At 40.2% G+C, this 24,028-nt stretch overlaps 2 protein-coding genes across 3 annotated transcripts in view; both read left to right on the top strand.

Moving 5' to 3' along the window:
• Positions 1-18,719, top strand: part of LOC121183337 (glypican-1-like) — a 34,013-nt gene extending 15,294 nt beyond the window's left edge. For both annotated transcript variants that reach the window (XM_041040375.1, XM_041040376.1), the window contains exons 2-10: positions 7,180-7,338; positions 9,160-9,371; positions 9,940-10,113; positions 11,471-11,636; positions 12,848-12,978; positions 13,817-13,954; positions 14,498-14,628; positions 16,720-16,895; positions 17,285-18,719. In XM_041040375.1, the coding sequence (XP_040896309.1) occupies positions 7,180-7,338; positions 9,160-9,371; positions 9,940-10,113; positions 11,471-11,636; positions 12,848-12,978; positions 13,817-13,954; positions 14,498-14,628; positions 16,720-16,895; positions 17,285-17,466 (1,469 nt within the window). In that variant the 3' untranslated portion in view covers positions 17,467-18,719. The remainder of the gene's footprint in view (positions 1-7,179; positions 7,339-9,159; positions 9,372-9,939; positions 10,114-11,470; positions 11,637-12,847; positions 12,979-13,816; positions 13,955-14,497; positions 14,629-16,719; positions 16,896-17,284) is intronic.
• A 4,490-nt stretch (positions 18,720-23,209) lies between these two features.
• Positions 23,210-24,028, top strand: part of LOC121182909 (ephrin type-B receptor 1-like) — a 69,705-nt gene continuing 68,886 nt past the window's right edge. Inside the window, exon 1 of the mRNA XM_041039547.1 lies at positions 23,210-23,303. Coding sequence (XP_040895481.1) covers positions 23,210-23,303 — 94 coding nt within the window. The remainder of the gene's footprint in view (positions 23,304-24,028) is intronic.

Here is a 24,028-nt window from a genome sequence, read left to right as displayed (position 1 = left end):
GCTGTTTGTCAAAGTCCAATTTCATTCCTTTGTCCTCAGCTAAAACAGGTTGAGCAATGGTTTAACATCTAGCTAGTCATTTGAGAACCTGAAGTTGTGCTTTACAGTGTGCTGATTCAGCGTTACTGTATACTGTCCAGCCTCTGAGAAAGATTAGTCTGCAGAGCTGGTGCAGGTTAGATGTGTGAAGAAGCATTTATACTGTGGCTAGAGTGTAATTGGATTTACATGTCTCATTTAACTTGCTAGATGCCTCAACAATCTCAGATATTGGAAACATCACTGGAGTTTCTCGAGTTTAACAAAATTGATCTTGTAGTTTTCATGGTACAGAAATTGTCTTTAATTACTAACAGTTAAACCAAGTTCAACTAAAATAACTATTGACCAGCTCAGCAATTTAGAAGCTTAATTATGATTAAAGTTATAGCTGGAGTCTGACTGTTTTGGGGTTTTGTCTTGATTTAAAACATCAGGGATAAGTTAGGATATTCATTTGTTTTAGCAGCAGATTCCCACAGTTACCTCTCCACGAGTTAATAGCTTGTAGCACATTTTCAAAGCTGTGGTGTGTGTGTGTGTGTGTGTGTGTGTGTGTAGATGAATAAAAGCTTATACACATAATTTTCTGTGTGTTTATGAAATACAGTGACCTGATCTACTTAACTGTGTGTCTGGTGACCCTGATCCACCTAATCAAGGCCACAAGGGTGGGTGGGTGGGTGTGTGTGTGTGTGTGTGTGTGTGTGTGTGATGGAAATGGGCCCTTTTGCATTTAGTAATATTAATCTGACTCCGTATAGACGTATTGTCGCATATACACCAATCGGCCACAGCGTTTAAACCAGTAACAGACATTCCCAAAATGTCAAGCCATTCCTATTAACTGATGACAGATTAATAGTGGATTAAAAATACAGGCTGCACTTTTAATAATTACAGTTACCGGATCTCAGTAGAAATAATCTAATTTGATTTAAACTTTAATTTGAACAGGTCCTATTCATCTCTGTTAATCTAAGATCAGTGCTGGTCAGGTCAATTTATCGCACTCTAACACAGTCCGCTTTAGCTCATCTACAGCAGCTTACCTCATATTCTCTTGTGCTGGCAAAAGTATTTTTGCAAATCAGAATGACTCTAAACATTTTGCCATGTCATGTAGCACCAAAAAACATCTTGTAGACCACAAAAATCTTCCCATGAACATTAAATATGCATTTTACCAGTGGGGAAATAGAAATTATCAGTTGTAGCCAGAATCCAAACCAGTAAATACTCCTGTGTCTAATAATATAATATAATACACGCCAGCAGTGTGGCACCATAACACTAAGAAAATAACAAGAGAAATGACTCAGTTCTAAGTGTCAGACGGAGGTGGACAGACATGTTCAAATAACTGCTGTCATGTTCAAATAAATTGCAGCATCAACAGTGTCCTGTCTTTGATTAAATCTGGGTGTTGCCAAACCAGAATATTTGGCTTGGCTTTGAAAAGAGTTTTTAATTGGAGTTTCAGTGTAGTTGTGTTTCGGTTAAGGGTACCTGAGCATAGTTTTAGATTTCAGACAGCAGACAGAACAGACAGAAAAGCATGACGCCTCTGAGGGGTCCATGACTCCACACTTTCTGTCTCTGAGTGGTTGCCAAACTGGAGGGCTTCACATTGGCCTGCAGTGCGATGCAGGTTCTCTGTTTGCCTGCATGGCACACGTGCAGAGGTTTTCTCACTTGTCGAGACAGGTATGCTTGGGCTGCCACAAGGAATGCAGGGAAAAAAGGACAATGTAGAGAGAGGGCGTGACAGACAGAAGAAAGTGAGAGCCAGATGCTTTTGATGGGGAGAGGAAATGAATGGCTAAGCAATGTTGTCTTGATGTGGTCTCCATGGCGACCAGTGTAAGCTGTTGTGCATCTGCAGGCAAAACCAAAAACAAGTTTGGAATTAAATGCATTCACTAATGATTAAGTACAGAATACCCTGCAGAAAAACAAGGTTCTGCAGTGTCTCTAATGCGGCATGTAGCTCCAGGAGGGCTGTGGGAACATGTGATCTGTCCATGGCATAATATCCACCATTAGATGAATTTATCCCCATAAATTTACATCAGATGTTTCCACATAATCAATACTGAGGAATTTACCTCATCAGGATTCATGCCCGTCTAACAAGATGAATAAACTCTGTAATCCAAGTTTAAGTAGGTTTTGAAAAGAACTCAGCTGACTTTTCCTGGATACATAAATGAATGACTGGGCAATGATTATACAAGAGGTTTTTAGTCAGATTAGTTATTTATGTTGTTTTTTTTTTTGTTTTTCATTGTCAGCACATTTTTACTGCCAGGAGCGTCACTACTCAAATTAGTGTCAACCAGGGGTGAGACGCTGTCTGTTCTGTAGCTGCACATGCTCAAATTTATTATTGTTTACAGCACTGCAGGAAATGACTTACTGCTGATCAGACCTCATGTAGGCAACAGTAAAAGGTTGTAAAAATCTTTACGCCCTAGCTGCAGATGTTTAGCCACCACTGAGCTCATCATATTCAGGAAGAGATATTCCATCTTCTTCATCTATGACTTCTTATGCTGTCTGTTTTGGATAATGTGTACATGCAGCAATGAGGGGGCTGAGGTGAAGAGCCATCATGTTTTCACAAAGCCTTTTTCCTCTTCTGCTCTGCCTTCATCACAGCTGCTCATTTGAAATGTTATAAATAAAAGCTCAAAGTTTATCTTATCACTACTGGGCAGAAACTAGTGCCCTACATATGTATAACTAAATGTGTATCTGTGTCTGTGCTCTCATAATTCTGTAGTATCTTTGTTATGGCCAGTTTCTGTTTTAGATCATGAGTATGAGAACAGTTTTGTTCTTTGAATAAAATTAAAACTTGCACTAGCACTGTAAAATAGAGTCATGTATATGGGATGAGATGGGTGAGGGTTGACAAATCAGGCAGATCTGAAACGATCAAGCTCTGTTTTTTTTTGTTCTTCATAAAATGACTCTTCCACTGTTCATGTGACCAACAAAGTGCAACACCATAAACGCCTCCCAGAGGAAACTGTCCAAAAATGTGCTCTATTATCCACATCAGTGATGCACCGCATCTCGTCCCTCTGTGTGATTGCAGCCTTTTCAACCTTTAGACGTGGTTGGACAGAACTTTGTATAAACTAGTGAATTTCAGGCATAGCCATGTCCTAAGGATTGGTAGCTCTTCACACAGATATGTATTTTAAAGGTGAGTTTATTTTTTTTAGTTTAAATATAAACTAAACTCAAGGAGGTGCAGCACAGACTATCTGTCATATCAGTAAACAGGCAGCCAATGAGTCACAAGGAATCTGGATCCCCAGCTACTTTTCACTTTCAGTTCGTCACATTTCCCATCTCTTTCTGTCTCTCACTCTCCCTCTCTCCCTTTTGAAATGCTCTTAGCATCTTGCTTTTTTCAAATCAATGGGGCCTTAGGCACAAGGGAATCAATTATGTCAATGAGGGTCCCCACAAGTGTAGTATACACCCGTGTGTGTGTGTGTTTTTTCCCCTCAGGGTGTGGACTTGACTAAATATATGCTGAAGCTTGAGGGCAAAAACAGTGTGAGCAGCCAAACACACCTATAGAAACTGATTTGATTTTTTTTTCTTTACTCAAATCTATTCCTCTCAGCTAACCTCTCATCTCCTCTCTTCCTCTCTCCTCTCCTCTCCTCTCTTGTTTCCTCCTCTCCTCTCCCATTTACACTCCTTTTCCTGGCATCACTTAAAAGCTCAGTTTTGCTTCAAGGCTTTGCTTAAAAGGAGTTTCCTCCATTTTGATGACCCCTCTCTCTCAATATGTGCAAGATAGTTGACAGAAGGCTGTCCCTTCCCATCACGAAACCCTAGAACAAAGCACCTTTCTGAGAAAACCTGTTCTATGTCGGACCCTCTGGTCTTTTCACCTGCTGTAATGTATATCTGTCTGCACGTACACAAATCAGCCACAACAAGAAAACCCGTAGCTGGTTTTGATGTTGTGGCTGATCAGTGCATTAGCATGTTTGCAAGCTTGCTTTTTAGATATGTGCTAGTAAGTCTTGTCACCACTGTGCCCAGTTCTGTCTTTCCAAGTAAATTAAGGTTTTATAGCAGGATGCCAGCTGATTCCATTACCCAGCAACCCAGGAATGCAGTAAAGCATATGTGTGTATGGTAAACGCCCTGCGTCGTCAGACCAACAACAAAATGCTAACATTAGCTGCAGCACACAAAGATGATGTCTGCTATGATATGTAATGCTTATGTTGTGGTTTTAAACCCCAGCAGAGGAATCGCTCTGATTTGTGCATGACTTTGAAGCCATCTGAGATGGTTTTGGAAAAGTGACCTGATCTGTTAATGTTAGGTTAAGTTAATGTTGTTTGTTCTTGTTGGATAAGGTGATATTTTGCTAAAATAACCACAGAATGAAGTTCTGCTGCAACTCTGACTACATCTAGACAACATACTTGTCAAAAATGGCCATTATTGGGTTTGTCTTGTGTTGTTGGGGAGAACTTTGTCCTCTCAGAGCCTTGATGTTCTGCTGTATGACTGAATAAAAGTGTAGGAAGGAAAATAAAGCCTTTTGAAAACGTGACACCGCTCTTCTGTTTATTGGGTGTCTAAAAAAATATTGAAGAATTATCTCAGATAAGTCTCTTACATTAAGCATTAAACATCACAGAGCTGTGGCTTTGGAACTAAAGTCATCAGTCCTCTGTCACTGCATGTCGAGCATTTGAGTCTAACCAGCTCCTTGTGCTTGTCAGTCTCTGAAGATTCAGTGCGTTCAGTAGAACGTAGCTTAATATTTTGCCAGAGGAAAATCACCCAGATGGTGCAGTAGGTATCCAAAATTATCACCAAACACACAAAACCATTTTTTCCTGTCCAATCAAATACAAACTTGCCCAGGCAGGTGGAAAACTACCTAGTGTGGGAACACTAATAATAACCTATCAGCTCTTTTGATAAATCTTAATAAATGAATTGAATAACTTTGTGGTGTTGATTGACCTTTTCTTTTGGATTGGGGCCAAATTTAAGACTGTAGTTATTGCCTAATGTGTTATTTCTAAAGGCGATTTTCTTCAGATGTTGACTTGAGTTGCCACAGTGAAACACATGGTAAATGCAGTGGTTGTTTCTGATAACCAGATTGACAGGATTGTGGGAGCCACGCGATAATTCACAGCTGAAGTGTGAGGATGCAGGCACGTTTTTAAAGCTTTTTCCAACGTTCAGTAATCAGACACGCAGCTCAGTGAAGCAGGTGTGATTAACAGGAGGCAGTTTTGTTTGATAGTATTTGGGCTGGGAGGAGTGAAGTGTTTCATCTCAGACTGACTGACCGGCACTTGACACTCGAGGACTGCTGAAGAACTGAGAATATTAAATGAGTGTCCTGGTTGATTTGTGGGAGGAGAGTGTGTGCGTGAGCACTCAACTTAAGCTCCAGATGTGTAATCCGCTCCAGCTTATCCTCTTGTATTTGTAATAAAGTAAAAACGTCTTAAAATATCCCTGAAAGGATTTCGAGAAAAGAAGTAAGGCGGTACATACAGCTGACTTGTTCCACTATCCCTGTGGGGACACTCATTGACATGATGCATTCCCTAGCTCCTTACCGTAACCTTAACCATGACAAATAAATAACCAAATCCAAAACCCTAAACCCAGCCTAAATCTAATTCCACCCTGAAAAAGCCCTCAAAAAGTCATCTCTACCTATGGGAACCTCAATTTTTGTCCCCATGGAGACATGAGTCCCCATGGGTGAGTGTGCATTCAGTTTAAAGTCCCCACCAGGATATGAGAAAACACACACACCAGCCAGTGCCAATGAAAGATTCATGGGGCAGTGATGATGAAGGCGTCTCCTCTTCTGCTCCACTTACCATGGTGCACAAATTGTGCCCCCCAACCCACGCACACACACCCACGCACACACAAACACAAACACACACTCACACACACGGACCCAGACACACACCAACCCAGGACCTGTTAAGGAAGGAAGAGAGCAGTGATGCACACAGCTGTGGGGTACTAACTCACCCTTAACCTTCCTAGTCGTGGGCGCACACACACACGCATGAACACACACCAATCCTGAGGCAACGAGTCTAACAAGAGACCGATGCTGCAGACTGCTTTCTAGACTGTCTGGCAAACTCAAAGTGTGTGTGCACAAGTATGTGTGTGAAAAACATCTTTATTTTTAATTTCCCTCATCGACCTGTGTATCCCCTAAAGGAAAGAAAAAAAATGTTGAAGATGAACTGCTTTTCTTATATATATTATATTTTTATATTTCTGTGGTGAAGATTTTTTTTTCCAATATTAGAGTATAGGTTCAGGTTGGGTACGTGTCATGCTCAGGGTTCAGTCATTGGCTAGAGGGTAGGAGGAGTGAAAGCCCAAACCTGTTATTCTCAGCATTCATCGCTGCAGAGTTTCTGTGTCACACTTGAGGCCAAGCAGTTTGTACTGTAAGCTGATACATATCCACACATGCACAGACTGAAAGAAGTATAGAGTGAATCGCCCCCTGAGGCTGCTGACTTATTCATAAATCAAAGCACTGGACACCTCAACATTTGATTTGATTGTGACGTTAAATGGAAAGACAGGAGATATCTGATGTTTTTACAATCCATCATGAAGGGGACATGAATGCCTGAACAAGATTTCATGGCAATCCATCGTGTAGTCGCTGAGATATTTCAGACACTTCACTCAAAACCACAAATGTCACCGTCAGCTGGTGCTAGACAAGAAGTCAGGGGATTATCGAAATCAGTAGGATTCATTCTCTGGGGAACATAAATGTCTGTGAAGAATTTCATAACAAGCCATCAGATAGTAGTTGATGTATTTCAGTCTTCACCAAAATGCTGGACTGACTGCCACTGTTATCCCTACAATAGCTGTGGCTACTGAAACCTATATATTTGCATTTACAATCATAGTACATTGTCTTTAGCCTCAGTTTCTTTAAGCCCGGTGTCTATGCTGGTTTGGTTTGTTGGTGAATGTACATGTTCATGAGATGACATGTTCAATTACTAATTAATGTAAATTAATGAAATAGAATACAATTAAATTAATTACAGTTACTTTGTCTTGTCCACACTATACCAGGTGAACATCTGAGGATGTGTCCTCAGGGTCCGACCTGCTGCACCAGCACCATGGAGGAGAATCTGGCCGGTCTGACCACCCGAGAGACCGAGGGACTGATCAGAGAGGCCGGCAGGTCACTGCAGGCTGCTTTCAACGCTCTCCACAGGAGCTTCGACAGTAAGTAGGGTGTGTGTTTATGGATGTGTGTATCTGAGATGCTCATTACTGGCTGAGCTCAATAGCAAAGCTTCGGCAGTGAGCCCAGGGGTGTGTGACATTTGTATGTTGTGTATTTGTGAGTTTGTGTTTGGTACAAGCTCAGGCTGTGCTCAAAGCTCAATATTGCAGCTTCTGTAGTGACTGTGTTTATGTGTGTGCGTGCGTGTGTGCGTGCGTGTGTGTGTGTGTGTGTGTGTGTGTGTGTGTGTGTGTGTGTGTGTGTGCGTGTGTGCGTGCGTGTGTGTGTGTGTGTGTGTGTGTGGGTGTGTGCGTGCGTGTGTGCGTGCGTGTGTGCGTGCGTGCGTGCGTGCGTGCGCTCGTGTGTGTGTGTGTGTGTGAGGATGTGTGTGTCAAGGGGACCCCTGACTGGGTGTTATAATGAGAGCGGAGTCAGCCAGACACAATGAAATGTGATAAGCCAATCCCCTGATCTCGAAAGGGTACACACACACTTTTGTATATTCACACACACACACACAAACAGAGGGGTGTCCCCCAGGGGCAGTGGCTGGTTCAGCTAATGAGCAGTTGACCCACTGAGGAGCGAAGTCTGCAGATCACTGCACATCAGAGAAAGAGAGGGATGGAGGGAGGAAGAGAAGAAGTATAGACAGAGAAGTGCCACTGATAACAATAGGGAGACAGACAAATGCAGCAAGTGAGAAACGTATCATTAGTGTTGAGAAGAGGAGAATCAAAATAAAAAAAGAAGAGAAACAAAGAACAACAGGAGGAGGAGCAGTCAGAGGAGGAGGACAGTATTATTAGTCGGAAGGCAGCAGGCCACCTCAGTAGCAATAATGTGGCCGTCCATCTGGTTGTGGTTAGAACAGGCTGGCAGTGGTCCACAGCCTTTGAAGACGGAGGGAAAGGCCCAGACCAATATACTGCAGAGACAGCTCGCTGACTCCCTTATTCTCACTGTTTGACCTCTCTATCACTTTGAATCCATCTGGCTGCAGAGAAAATTGCAAAGATACTTTAGAAATGTTAAATAAGTGTGACTCAGATGTGCTAATTAGCTGGATTGTAGAGAGAGTAAATGAGTGTCTTGGCTGTAATGCACTGTACAATCAAGAGTCTTTCAAGGCTTTAATCATAATAATAATATTAAATAAACAGCTTGAATCATTTATTATTTTTATTAAGAAATATATTCAAACAGCTGTATTCCAACGCTGCACATCACATGGATTAGTTTGGATAAATAATTTTTTGGGAGATTCTGATGGACAGAAATTTAGTTTCAGCACATTAAAAGCTATTTTCTAATAATATAAAAATAGTCTAAATCCTTATTCATTTATTTAACTGAATATTTAGTGTTTTTTTTTTTTTTTGATAAGGTTTCTGCAAAAATAATATATTATCAACAGTCGCTCATAGTGATAAACCCACGAAGAATTATCAATTAGTCAATAACTCAATATTGGACTTACATGCCAAACATAAGATTCCAAATGAATGCTAATGTTGCTCTGTGTGTTTTTAAGTAGGTGACTTTTAACATGCCAAAATATATAGTCATATCAGCTTAACAAGGCCATCATATGTTAAACACAAGTGTGATCGGTGGTCTGTTGTGGAGCTCTGCCCCCAGTTGGTCAAAACACTGATTTGTGCTGCTTTACGTTTCATGAAATATCGCTGTTTCCGCTCAGCTTCTCTTTCAGTTAGAATTTACCCAGATTTTCTTTCTCCATCCTCCTTCTACTCATTTCTCTGCTTGTCAACTCATTTTCCTTTATCTTTCCTTTTCTCTCCTCTCTCCTCCTCCAGCCTATTTCACTGAGCTGCACAGTCAGTCTGAGCGCTCCCTCCAGGAGGCATTGTCTCCACTCGGCCCTCTGTACTCCCAGAACACCCGTCTGTATGGAGATCTCTATACTGACCTGCGACAGTACTACCGGGGCTCCGCTCTCAACCTGGACGAGACCCTGTCTGAGTTCTGGTCCAGACTTTTGGAGCGCACATTTAAAACCTCTACAGAGGTGAGTACAGACACTGGTGTACAGATTGACGAAAAGAGCAGTTTTATGAATTAAAAAAAAGTTGTGATAGTAAATCAGAAATCAGGGCACTGATTGAATAACTGAAATCAGAGGACAGAGGAAAGGCTACGTCACAACATGGTAGTCTCAGTCTTTTTTTTTTTATTATTGTTGAATAATACAGTAGTAACAGTTAAATTATACTGAGTCATACCAAAAGTTGGAGTCAGAATGACAAAACTTGACTTGACTTGGAATTTGAGCGGACGCAGCTGAAGGATTTTGTGAACTAGTTCTGTTGATCCTTTCATCTACTTCCTCAGATGCCTCTCTGCAGCCCATGTTTCTGTTCTGGCTCAGAGAGAAAAACTTACACAACGTGATAAGCTGATAAACTTTCCATTTTTAGATATATCACTTGACCTTAAAATGTTTTTCCATCTGTTTTCTCTCTTAAAAACATACTGATTTGCATTCATCTGATAGGGAGGAAAGGTTTTCTTTTATATGTCTTTTAACAACATACTTCACCAACATCATGTCTGCCACTGTCACCTCTGTCGAACAGGTCAGCCTGTCAGAGGACTACCTTGAATGTGTTGCTAAGCAACAGGAGACGCTGCGGCCATTTGGAGACATCCCTCGGGACATGAAGGCGAAGGTGATCCGGGCTTTTGTCACAGCGCGGTCGTTTGTCCAGGGGCTGATAGTCAGCGGAGATGTGGTCAGGAAGGTCTCTCAGGTTAGTGTGTGTGTGTGTGTGTGTCTGTGTGTGTGTGTGTGTGTGTGTATGTGTGTGTGTGAGTGTGTGAGTGTGTGTGAGACAGACACATGAAGAGATGCAGTGAGTGAGAGAGAGAGAGAGAGAGAGAGAGAAACAGGGTGTGTTGATGTGAAAGAAAGTGAGAGTTCAAGATTCAGTGTTCGTGTCAGTCTGTGTGTGTTTGTGACTAAGGCCTGCTGGGCTCGGTCCCAGGAAAGCAGATATGATGGATGTGTTGTCATCACACCCTAACTGTCAGAGAAGATGTCTCCACCCTAAAAATGAAAAACAAAGATCATCAAAAATTAAGTGTCAGACTGTGTCATCAGAACAAAGCTCTCATTTGGAGGGATGACAATGCTATTGTCAAATTATGGGTGTGATCATGTTTTTTAGTTCTCTAGAAAATTTCTTCCCAAATACCCAGAAACGCAGTGGAATTGTTTTCTTCTACATAACTCGTTTGACCAACCTTATTTGACCGCAACAAGACTTTTTTAAGGCCTCCTCTCTTAGTTTAGGCTATGTCAGAATGCTAGATTTACTTTTGAACTTCCAGTTCTTCAATTTTAAAAACCATACGGGTGCTTTTGAATGTTTTAACCTATTTTTTACAACTCACACAAACAGTGCTTTATGTCACGGCTAACAGTTTTGCACATTATATAGCTGTGTTTTAGACATTTGAATGTATTTTTCCTACAGCTTGCATTAGTTCCCGTTCATTTCCAGTCGTATGAAATGAAGAGCACATTCTTAAAACTTGCCTGAGTTCTGAGTTCTGTAATCCATCACAGTGAACATCTAGTCTGCATCCATTTTTGTCAAAGCTAGATTATTGTTATGGGTGCAGACTTTTTAAATTGATCAGCAATTAAACCACATTGCCACACACCTATAATGTAACACTGATACAAGTTAATGTCCTTAATTCCTGCCCTTATTTTGAAGCATCCCTCCAACATATTTGTGAGGGTTAGTGGTAAAATAACTCCACAGTGGAACTGCACACCTCTCATGACTTGCGAACATAATCAGAAGCCAAAGGTGTAACAGAAACCATGTACTGTTTAAAGACTGACAAGGAGGGCTATCACTGCCTTCTTGTTCAGGTTCTGTCCCTTTTTATGTTGCAATACCGCCCTCTATGGTTCTGCCTTTTCTGAGATATTTGGATTCTGTTAAGCATGGCCCTCATGGAGTAAATTCCGTCAGTAAATTCAGAAGAAATGGGACTCTTACAATCATCATAAATGACTCTGCTTATATAAATGCTCTTCTTTCATTGCTGACCCTGAGTTTTCTGATGCTGAAGTGTTTGTTCCACCCACACCAGGTTTCCCTGAGTCCAGAGTGTACGAAGGCTCTGATGAAGCTGGTTTACTGCCCTCACTGTCGCGGCCTTGCTTCCGTCAAACCCTGCTCCAGCTACTGCTCCAACGTCATGAAGGGCTGCCTGGCCAACCAAGCTGACCTGGACCCCGAGTGGCAAAACCTTATAGGCAAGTTTCAGAGAGTGAAGTAAGACATTGTAGAGTAAATCTAGAAATAATAAAGAAGATGTTATTAGTCTGAGTGGATCCAGGGAACAGACATTGGGCACAGATTTGTTCTCATCATGTGGCACATGAATGAATTAAGAAAATTTGTGATACACGCAAATTTCCTAGAATTTTCTCTTAGGTGTGAACAAAATTTATGGTGATTCAGATCTGTTGTACCAATCATGTACAGTCTGTCCTTATCCAGAGAGGAAAAACATAAAAGATTTATAATGTTATAATGCCTTAATCTACCTTCATTTAGAAATGAACTAAGAGAAGATATATAACTAAACAAACATAATTCATTATAAATATTTTGTTCACCATATCATCATCATCTTGGCTTATCAAGTAACTTAGAATGTCTTTAGATTTTATACATTTTTTTCTTTAGATTTTTAGATTTTATTTTTATAATATTATTGGCATGTTTCATCATAATCAGTTCCTCCACTCCAACGACTGCCTCAGGGTCTTTTCTATGCATTGGTTTGTTCATCATTGTCACCTTACTGCCTCTCATATTAGTCATGGACTGCTTTGCTTTACAAAGAGGTTACCTAACATCTAACTTCATGTAGCCTAAACTGTTTCCTCTTTCTTTCTGTCTGTCAGCCATATATGACAATTTTAGGGGCCTTGCTTATGCTAATTACAAATCTCACAAACACACACCTCCCCATGAACAGATGGTGTTCATCAGAGTCATCAGAGAGTAATTTAGAATACCATAATGTTCCTGTGTGACGCCCACTGATGAAAAGAACAATATTAGTATAGACCTGAATGACCAAACATGCATTTGAATGTCAAATGCATAAATATATTGTGCATCTCTAAGAACATGATCGATAAAAAGCTTTTATCGTCAGCTAAGTTTGACTGAGACAATTTCAAAGTCAATGTGAGAAATGTATGAAGTAACATCCTGCACTGCAGTGTCTTTAAATGACTAGTAGCCTACTAGTTTTCATTTTTAGTATTACTTACAACAACAACAATAATAATAATAATAATAGTAATAATAAAGAACACTGGTGACTTGATCATGCAATTCACAGTTTATGCACTGCTAAATTGTGATTTTGTTGCTTGGGAGCAAATAACGTTTTGCTCCTAGAAAAACACTTTCAAACAGGGTCTTCTCTTTTCCTCCTTCCTCTGTTCAGACACCATGATCCAGGTGGTGTCTAGTTTTAGCACAGAGCCCAGTCTCGATGTGGTCCTCTCCTCCATCCCTGCTCGAATCTATGAGGCAGTTCACTACCAGCAGGAGAACATGGACACTTTCACAGCAAAAGTAAGACATCTCAGTTTGCCTCATCGCTTATTCTGACTGCATACAAACACCCGAGCAAATTTCCCTGGGAGCATTTTATCTCCAGGCAGATGCCAGCTTATGCTTATGTCTGCAGTCCTGCACCCGCTGAATTATTTGTCAAACCCATCACCTCTTTATCAGTGTGTTGGTTGAATTTGATTCCCAACTCAGAGATCATTAAGGAATATGAAAAATCATCCAGAGACTGAGTTATTATCCCTAAAAAGTGCTGAGGATACCTGAGATAGAGCTCAACAATGTGCTCCAATGGTAATAGGCTCAACTGTTCAGCTCTAACTTTCATTGGTTTTCTAGATATGTGCTTTAAATAAGACTATTATGTTGCTAGGCTCCCATAATTTACTGTATGTTGATGTCCTTTATTGGACAAGTAGTGGGTACAGCCATAAACAGCTTTGTTTTCTGTTCATCCATTTTGTAAAGTGTAGTTTATTTTCAGTTTCTGTTGGTGTACAAGTTAAATCAAGTGTACTAAGGCAGAAAATGTTCCAGTCACAATGTCACTGTAATCATTATAAATGTTTCATCCAAAGCAAAGTCAACAGCTGGCTTGGCTAAAACAAGTTAACTAACAAGACACAAATCCAGAAATCCTTATGGTTGGAAACACTTGTCTATGGTGACATCTTGTGGATAGTTTTAAAACTTACAAATGTTGTAATACATAGAGCTGAATTTTAGATTGAAAAGTAATTTAAGGTTTTTAACTTTTCAAAAAATAGTAATTCACATACAAGGCTTCCAGTACATGTGTGTTTAAGTATATCTGTGCATCTGTGTGTTCGCATGTATGCAGGTGTACCAGACCTGTGGAAATCCAGGCGAGCCAGGGACAGGAAGTCCCACTCTTCATGAGCAGAGGAGGAAGAGCGGCTCCCTGACCGCCTCAGAATACAAACCCTCCCCGACTGCTGGGCTCAGACTGGAGATGCAGGTGTGTACTTGTACATATATAGTACTGTTTTTATTTATCAGCTAACTTCATACAAAGTGCAGAAAACTGGAAAAACCTGAATCATTGAATTTATGACCGATCAGACGCCTCCGTGATTGTGTGATGGATAAGAATCTAAATTCCTGATTATGTTAGCGTCACTTAAACCTCATCTGACATCCAAGGTTATTATTGTATGTCAGAATCAGCATCAACTTTAAGTATGTTTGGTCACACAGGGAATTTGACTCTCACTCTAATTAGATATAGAAAGATACACATAGATATATATGTGAAACAAGGACAACAAGCTAACAGAGGGCTATCCATGTGTTCTATCAATAAGGTTTAAGAAAGTCATGATATACATTCATGTTCTGTTTACATTTTTTAAATATAATAAATGTGATTAAAACACATGATGACTTGTTTTAGATTCTAAGTCTAAACTGTAGGATTTGGGATCTGACTTGGGACAGGAGACTCACCTGTGAATTACAAACTAACATTTTATTTCCTACATCTGGATGTTTCTGTCCTCAGGTATCAGACCTCTCCAGTAAGCTGAGGGAGATGCGGCAGTACTGGATCCAGCTCCCCATTGCACTCTGCAGCAAACTGGCAGCAGGAAGCAGCAATCAGGATAAATGCTGGAATGGCATTACCAAAGCCAGGTGAGGAAACCAGAAAAGACACATCAGTGATCTGTCGCGACTGAATTCAAGTCTTCATGCAGCCAGTAGAATCTGATCTACTGCAGGTTTTGAAGGCCATGCACTCAGTGCATTCAGTCCTGGATTTTATGTTTTATTCAAATCCACTACACTTGTAGGATGGAAATTAGATGAGGTTCCCGCAACCAAGTAAAATACTCTCCCATCGTCCACCATTAAAACTGTTTGTAGTGTGTTGAATAAAACACTTTCAAGGTATGAAATCTGTTCTGCGCAAGTTGTACTCAAACAAGGTTTATTACAAAGTAAAATTATTAAGCTAAAAGCTAAAAAGCTAAAAGAGGCTTATGAATTGAAGGGAATGAAGGAGAAGTGATGACTGGCTTACAATGAAGTTGCTATGATACAGGCCAGTTCTCTTCTTGTTGAAGGCCATTTGTATCTTTTGTGTCATAACAAAGAAACAACAAGCTGCTTCTTTTCAGACAAGCTGAGGAAACAGTAGAGTACGGAAATTTATTCTGAGGTCTTATGAACTGACATTTCTTCCTGCAACACAAGCATTCATGGGCACATGAGCACACACAGCCCTGCTGTTTGTTTCAGTTCCCCTAAATCCATGTATAAATTGATTATGGAACAATTTGATGCCATGTTGATATGCATACATGTTATCCAGCCCCCTCTGGGCACGCACACACACACACACACACCTCAGATCCTTTAAAGTGGTTGGATTACAGCCAACTGATGAGATTTATCCTGAGCAGAGCTCTCAGAAATAAATGACTGTCAAAAGGCATGAAATATAGATGTGTGTATATATGTGTGGGTTTGTGTGTAGAGAGAGAGAGAGAAATATGAGAGGCCATGAAATATAAATGAATCGCTGACTGTGTGTGACAGATTAAGGAAATATGAAATTTGTGTATGTAGGTGTGGCAGAGAGTGAATTATTACCTTAATGAACTGTTTCATAATACACAGCGACATCTAGTGGATTTCCAGAGAGCTCCATAAATGTCGCACACAAAATTACAACTCCAATAAATTCTTCTTGAGTGGAATATGGATTATAGGCTTCGAGTATGGAGTTTAAATGGGGCTATTTAACATTTTAAGCAGTTTCAAGAACATAAATTAAATCCCACCTCTACGCAAATGGTGTGTGTGTGTGCGCGCGTACAATATGAGTTCTTGTACCTCTATATTTTTGAGGACCAGGAGGTTTAAACCCTGGGAGAGGACATTTTTGATTAGTCCTCTGATCAAAGAGTTGAAGAGCTAACAAGGAGTTAAAACATGGTTTTAGGGGTTAAGTGTAGAATTAGGTTTAGTTGGGGATTAAGTTTAGAGCTGGTCAGTAATTGAATATTATCATAAATGTGAAGAGGTTTTGTATCACTACGATATAATGATATTGTGTTGTCTTACAAAACTATCTTGTCCAACTTAATCATTCAAAACAGCAAAATGTGGTTATTACAGAGAGGTGTTTCTGTTATTTTGCCAAGCCTCAATTATATAAATGAGGTGGACAAGATAATGGAAACAGCAGTCAGTATAATGCAATACATGCTGCAGCCTCCAAAATGACCAAACAGTGGAAACACACCTCTCACCTCAAAAACAGCTTCAACACAATCTGAGCATTATGACTGTTGTGGAGTTAGGATTTATTGCAGGACTGACTGCATTAGATTCAGCGAGGTGTAGCTAATAAACTGCCAACTTAGTGTATAGTTGTGCTGGGTAAGGTGTAAGGTTCAGTTAGATTTAGGAGCTAGGGGAAGCACTTTGTCTGTGGTTCCACAGTATTATTAAAATATTAAAATAAAAATGTGTGTGTGTGTGTGTGTGTTTGTGTGTGCATGTGTTTGCCTGCTTGTATGGTCAAACAGATAGGCTGACACATAAATCTGTGTCAGCCTATCTGCTGACCAGGCGCTGTCAGCATAAAATGCGTCATCTAATTTACCACATTGGGCACAGCTGTGCAGACTCACTGACTGAGTGCATGCATGTGTAAATATACAAGTACACAACTTATACCCACACACTCCTCCCCCATCCTCTCTCTCCCCCAAACAGATATCTTCCAGAGATGATGGGCGACGGCTTGGCCAATCAGATCAACAATCCAGAGGTGGAGCTTGACATCACAAAGCCAGACATGACGATCCGGCAGCAGATCATGCAACTAAAAATTATGAGCAACAGACTGAAAAACGCGCTGGATGGCAACGACGTGGACTTCCAGGATGCTAGTGGGTATTTTTCTAATATTTGTACTGTTAACAATAGTTTCTAGTGTTAATGTTTTAATTGCAAGGAACTTATAAAGGAACTGTCCATTGTGTTATGTTTCTCCCTTTCATATACATCTGACACAAGCAGCATGACAGCATGATGCTATTAAATAGTCTGATTCTCTGTGTTAAACCAGAGTTGATGGCAGCTATGAACTGAGGACCAAATACTCCCCACTAATGACTAATAAACCAAACTAAAACATTGACAAGGTCAAATGGTCCCCATTCAGTAATTTCTCAATAATTAATTACCACTTACAAACTGAAATGAGGAAACTGAATGTGATGATTTAAAAATAATGTAATGAATAATTTCCCTGTAAAAACTTTGATGACCTCCCTAGGTGACGATATCAGTGGCTCAGGAAGCGGGATGTGTGTAAGTGGACAGTGTCCTCGGAGCAGACCGGGATTGTACGCCTACCCGCCAGACAACAACCGAGTGACAGGTGCAGCAACGTCTCAAACGCACCTCTGTAGCCTCCCTCTCCTGCTCCCATTAGTCATCCTGCTGCTTCTGCGATGATGGACCACTGCTGCCTCCAGTCAGACTGAAGTCTACAGCAAGGCTGAACTATGGGACAGACAAAAAAGGGGGTTTGGTGGGGGGAAGATTGGAAAGTACCTTTGCCAAAAAATTCAAAAAGACATTTTGGGGAGTAAAATGGACAAGGTTTTCTTTGAGCAAGAGGAGCAAAAATTGACAGTGACAATAGTCTTTATTTTATTTTGCTCAGTTTTAATGTGTCTTAGTTTGAGTGTGATTCAGTTTGTTGAGGATTCTGGATTATGAGGATTATGAGTGAAGATGAAGAAGACAAAGAAGAAAATTATGACCTTACAATGATGAAGATAATGATGAGGATATTGATAATGATTTATTGACTGCCTATCGGGTCCATTTAACTCCTGTGTCCAGTCAGTAGGCGGCACAGCTCAGTGAAAAAATGTTTAGTGCCCCAATATATGGTGCGTTCGACAACACTTTTTTTATTTTATTTTTTAACTGGAGGATGTCTACCTTAACAAACATTGTGTACGCTGTAAATGTTTGTGTACATTAGCTAAGAGACTGGCACCATATTCAGCCATGAATGTACAGTATAATACTATATTGGCAATGAATCCCCCATAATCTGTGATGTAGTTGTCCAGATGTTTCGGTGTGTGTTGGCATAAACAGATAAATTCAGTGCAATTCGTTTAAAATATTGCAGATAAATCCCCACACTCCTGAAATGTATGAGCTGTTGTGATTGCAAGATTTTACCTCACTCTTACCGTATACCCAACCATTTCAAAAGAAAAAGGAAATTTCCACTTTTTTTTTTAACAACTCATCACCTTTGTAAAGAAATAACAGGTCTTATCCAAGCACCTATAAACAAGCACAGACTGACAGTTTCCTGTAAGTCCTGTAAAAGTACATTGACCATTTGTGACAACACTCTCACCAGGTTTTGTTACTGTTACTGCGTAATGCTTAAAAAAATGCATTAGTATGAAAAACAAGGTTTTCAGTTTTTGTACATACAATACAGGATATTTACAGAATACTGACAACATATATACATTAGCCTGGTGATATATCACTTACTCGGCATGCCTCTTTTTCAGTCTGCACTACTATACTGGTACATATGGAACTTCTGATTCACACAAATGAATTCAGACCTCTTGCACACACATTTACACACACTGGGGTTGTGTATTAAACTGATTTTTATTCCTGAGTGTACTGAATTTCACATTTCGTTTATTAAACTCTGTTTGATTGTCGCAGTGGATTTTGCCATGGACAGTTTGATTTGATGATTATTCATTTACGCATGAAATAGTTCAACAATTCGGCAATATACAGTTTTTCTTGCCAAGAGTTATCTTAGACACTCAATAACACTCTCATATTCCTTTACTGAATATGAAGCTACAGCCAACAGCCAGTTAGCTTAGCTTAACAAAAAGACTGGACTCTAGTTTTTGTATGTTTTAATTAAACAAGATGATAATATATATAATATATGATAATGAGTTAGGGTTTGGCAGGTAGATTTTCATATATATATATTTGTTGTGTCATTTATCCACATATGTGACCTTGGCGTCAAATAAGTCATGTAATATAGCTTTTCATCCGTGCATACAGGCTTTCATCTATAAGACAGGAATACAAGACCAAGTACCAACTGTTCTCTTTGCACTGACTGTGACTGATGTTCTGTTGCTACCAGATTTAGTCATGACTCACTCCCTGGTCCCGTTTCCACTGCAGGGCCAAGTGGGAATACTCAACTATGTGCCACACCCACTCATAAATATCACTCCTTTCCAATGAGAACATGAATATCTAGGATAATTTTTGCTCATTTTCTAGCAAAAGACTCAACTTGCCAGACGCACTGCAACTATAAATAAACATATAGCTCTTTGTAACAGGCACTGACAAGCCTCATCTGGCCCTGCTGGGGGAAAACAAGGCCATCCATTGTGTGTGAGGATGACAACCCTGCACCAGTCGGGGGTTTGAAGTTAATGAATGATTTATTTTCCTGATGCTGAAGTTTAAAATCTGATACAACAGAATGAAACCGAGCGGGAGGCACGAAGACACACAAACACATAGGCCCATTGTGAGTGTGAGCCCTGTACACTGAAACAGGGCTCACACTGACTGTGACCTGATTTGAATATCCGTCTTAACTGGCCCTTGTCTACATCACTTGTCTTTCCTAAAACATGTCTTGTCTTGTAATTGTGAGTGATGTAGAAGCAAAGGCAGAATATGAACTGAATTTTACTGAGAATACTGAGGGTACGTGTGCCAGCCAGTCTAGTTAGTTAGTTGGCCATGTACAGACTTGCCGAAAATTTTTCGACTCTTAGAATTGTATCTGAACTGCGTGTCCATGATCAAAATTATTCACTGTTTTAAATCCCTCAAGTGAGAGCTGAACAAAAAGCTCCACAACTTTTGCTGCACAAATTTGACCATCAGGAGGCAGTTTAAACATAATCGTTCTGCTTATGTGACAACCAGCAAGCCTGTAATTGATTTTTTTTTTTTTTGTCTCTACCTGTGGTTTTAGAAAAGACAAACTCAATGCTGATGTGTTTTCTTTCTCGGTTCTCTCTTTGTCTGCCTTTCACCTACACACACAGATACACAACGAGTCGAGATAAAGGTGACTGTTGTAGTGGTGCAGGGTGTAGTGTCATAAAAGCTGTTGGCATGTGAGATGTCATGTTGAGAGACTGGAAACAGACTATCTGGGCTGGAAAATGTCACATGAGTGATCCATACTGTCGTGTTGCTGAGCGGCTTTTTATCCCTTGTACAGACAGTGTAAGAGACAGGGAGCTGCAGAAGATGAAGGAGATGAGGAACAGGACAAAAACTTCAAGAGTAAATTGATCTGAGGCCATTAGGGGCTGAAATGTATCCGAGTTTTATTTTTCAGTAGCACAGAGTGAGGTCTTCAGTTTTAATACTGCATTTTGTCAATAAAGCTTTAAGGTCACTGCTACAGCTGTTGCAGAGGGTCATGAAACTTTTTTAGCACTTCCTGTTCACCCATTGTTCCACAATATTGTTGTGTATTTATATTAACCAAAGGAGAGATCCTGCTTGTTCAGTAATTAAATATTAAAATTACATGACCTCTCACCAACCACTTGGACCCTTATGCAGAGTTTTTACACACTGCGAGTATGCTACTGAAAGGTTGCATGAAAATGTAATGCCTATGTATTCATAGATTCAACTTTAATCTTTTTGGTCATTGTGATCGGACATCTCAATCCAGGTAGAATGCACAGCAGAGCATACAGCTGAAACTCTGTTTCAATGTAGTGTCTCCCAAGTTCAAATTCATCTCAAGGTCTCTCATTTAAAAAATGGTCCATTTATTTTAACTGGAAAGGTGTTGAAGGGTGAAAGATGAGTCATATAGTTCAGGAAAAGACTTAATTAAAGACACTGCACACCCACGCAGGTGTTTTCACTCTGACTGATTAGACCTCTGCTCAGGTTGAAGTTGATTCGAGTCATGCTGGGAATTACACAAGGTCAATAAAGTTCATGTACCAGTAAGAATGATAACGTTAGTGTTGTTCAACTCAAACAGGTGCAGGAAATCTAACAGGACAGATGAGGAAATATCAATCAACACAGTCCTGAGAGGTGGTCTAATTAGTTAAAAGAGGTGAAAACACCTGTGTGCACCATACATGTTACTCAATGTCCTTCAGCCCATGTGGGATTCCAGTATGGTCTTGGCTTTTTCTGTTGAAACTGAAAAGACTACACTGTGTATGTGGTTGTTTTCACATCCCAAATTATGGAGAACATGTCAGACTTGACATCAGAGACAGTTTAAGGACAGTGTAACCTATTTCCAGGATATCAAGGAGGCATTTCTTCATCCTTCTTTTCCTAGAACTTGTGCTGTCCTACGTGGATGTTGTTTTTTTGCCTCTGTATTTTCTCCTCACCTCTGACCTCAGGGATGGTCTTACATTCACTTAAAACTTCTGAGTGATGAGAATGTACTGTAGGTCAGGTGTGTTTGCTTTTGTATTTTTTTTTAACAGATTTTTTTTTTTTTTTTTTTTTTTTTTTTTTTTTGTACCAGCGAGGTCAGTTTGCTGTCTTTAATCAAGCCCCTCACTGACACCAGTCTGGCTTATGTGAACCTGTTGGGAACTAAAACTTCTACTGTCTATGGAAGACAAATAAGCTTCTCCACCATGACACATAATAACACCATAAGGTGAAGGACAGGTGTGTGTAGGGACTTTAATACTGGTGAATGTGGTCAATGCAAACTCTTGAACCTGTATAGCTATAGCCCTATGCAGTATATACACTCACTGAGCTCTTTATTAGGAATTTCCTTTGCTCTCAAAACAGCTTCAAATGATGATTTATTGGTATTATGGGAGTTCAAAGTACCAACACTGATGCCACGGTCAATGTCACTGAGATTATTTTTTCCCCATTCTGATGTTTGATGTGAACATTAACTGAAACTCGTGACCTGAATCTGTATGATTCCATGTAGTCCACTGCAACCACTTGACTGGCTGATTGGATTGGATGAGCAGATGCACAGGTGTTTCTAATAAAGTACATGGCGAGTGTAGGGTAGCCTCTGTTCTGCTTTGACTAATGATTATTTAGAAAGGTCAGACAGGTAGAGCACCGTGAGGAGAGCAGTTCTATGCACAATCAAATCTGTTGAAATTAAATATAACAGTCGGAGCAACATGCTTTTAATTGACACCTGGTGCTTCATTTGCAAAGGTAAGGCCCTCCTTGTGATTTTTGCAGTGGTGAAGTTTAGTAATTTCAACAAATCTAAGACACGCCACACCGCTCAGCTGGTACACAAGGCTTTAATCAGCAAACATTTTTGGCTGCCTTGCCTTCATTAAGGTTGTGTCTGAGGTTGTTTCCAGTAAAAAAAAAACAAAAACAAAAAGCCATGATCTTTTTAAAATTTTAGGAAGTACAATATTTACAGGTATTGCTGTTTTGAATATCACATGCTTGATCTTTGGACTGTAAGGAAACAAAAGAACCACACTGATGAAGGAACAATTTGTAGTATGGTGTACTGGAAAGAGTTGTGTGTTGTGTTTTATTTTGATAAACTTGCCATTGAAGCTCACAGAGGTCTGCAGCCTGCTGTGTGTGCATTGTCTAAGTAAAAAAAAAAAAAAAGTAATAATTTCTAAGTCCTAAATCAGTCTTCAACATGTTCGTATTGCATTTAGGAATTGGCTGAACACTGGCTTTCACTTGGTCATTTTTATCAAAGATCATTATTACAACATCATGTGTGAAGTCACATTCACTCTCATCAAAATGAGGAACAAGCCATTCCTAACTGTTCCCTGAGGGGGATCAGAGTCATCTTGTGAGTGACAGTCTGGTTGCTATACTGCTTTATGGCCACTGGGTGTCACTGTCCCGTCACGGAGCCACGGGGCGGGGGAGACCTGACCATTGGGCATAAAGCTTGGGTCAGGTGGAAAGGAACGGGTGATTGGTTTACAATCCGCCATTCTCTCTCCTGATTGGGTAGAAAGGTGTGAGAAAGCGGAGGATGAGGGGAGAGAGAGTGGAGACTCACTGGTAGTCTATCCGTTTCAGTCCCCGCTGACTCTGCCGGTGCAGCGCACACACACACACCCGGAGGACTGAGATGTGACTGTACAACAGAGGAATACAGCGTGTTTCCGTGGGGATTTTCTCTGTCAGCTGGATAATGGGAGCGCACAGGCGGGGAGTCATTCTGGCCATGCCGGCCACTTGGGTTGCGGTCCTTCTCTGCGTGACTACTTCGGTGTATGCAGTGGAAGGTAGGTGGGCAAAGAGGGGGCTTTTTTTTTTCTGTGCTCAGCTGGTGCAGGGTGAAGCCTTGAATTAATTTATGGACTAATTGTGGTGAAGAGAAGGATGATGCAAAAGCTGCCCAGTCTTTCTTAGAATCATTCAAGTCTCATTTCCCCGTGAAATTCTTATAAATACTTGCAGTTTAACTTTTTCTGGAGCTCTACGGCTTTTCACAGGAACTTATGTTGAGATGTTTGTGGGATAAACCTCTGCAATTTATCTTTTTATCAGAAGTTTTTTACTTCGTCAGAGTGAGTTGTCTGTATTTTTGGGGTTTAAATGAGGGTTGACTGCCTTTCAGCAGTGGAATTTGGGACCATACAGGAACGCTGTTGTGCTGTACTGGGAGTTTAAGACACTGTCAGTTATTGCTCACACATCGTTGTGCGCATATGAAAAGGACATGCGTGGAATTAAAAAGAAAGTAACCTTCGGGCTAGTGCTCCTCTTAAATGTCGTTTATTCTACTTTCGTACAGTCATTCAAAATACTTTCAATATCAAGAATCGTCTTTTAATAATCCTGAGGGACGTGTAAGGCATACACAATTCTACCAAGCATGAAATAGCACTATGTTTATTCCACCTACTTTAAAAAAAAAAATCACAAATAACATAATATTCATATAATCTATGTAATATCAGGTTACTCAGCCATCACCATTGCACAATGTACCTGATGTGCTGTAATA

Source organism: Toxotes jaculatrix, chromosome 6 (assembly GCF_017976425.1).
Source record: "Toxotes jaculatrix isolate fToxJac2 chromosome 6, fToxJac2.pri, whole genome shotgun sequence".
In the NCBI taxonomy this organism is placed as follows: Eukaryota; Metazoa; Chordata; class Actinopteri; family Toxotidae; genus Toxotes; species Toxotes jaculatrix.
The sequence above is the reverse complement of the archived record's forward strand: the minus strand, read 5'-3'. Positions and strand labels throughout refer to the sequence as shown.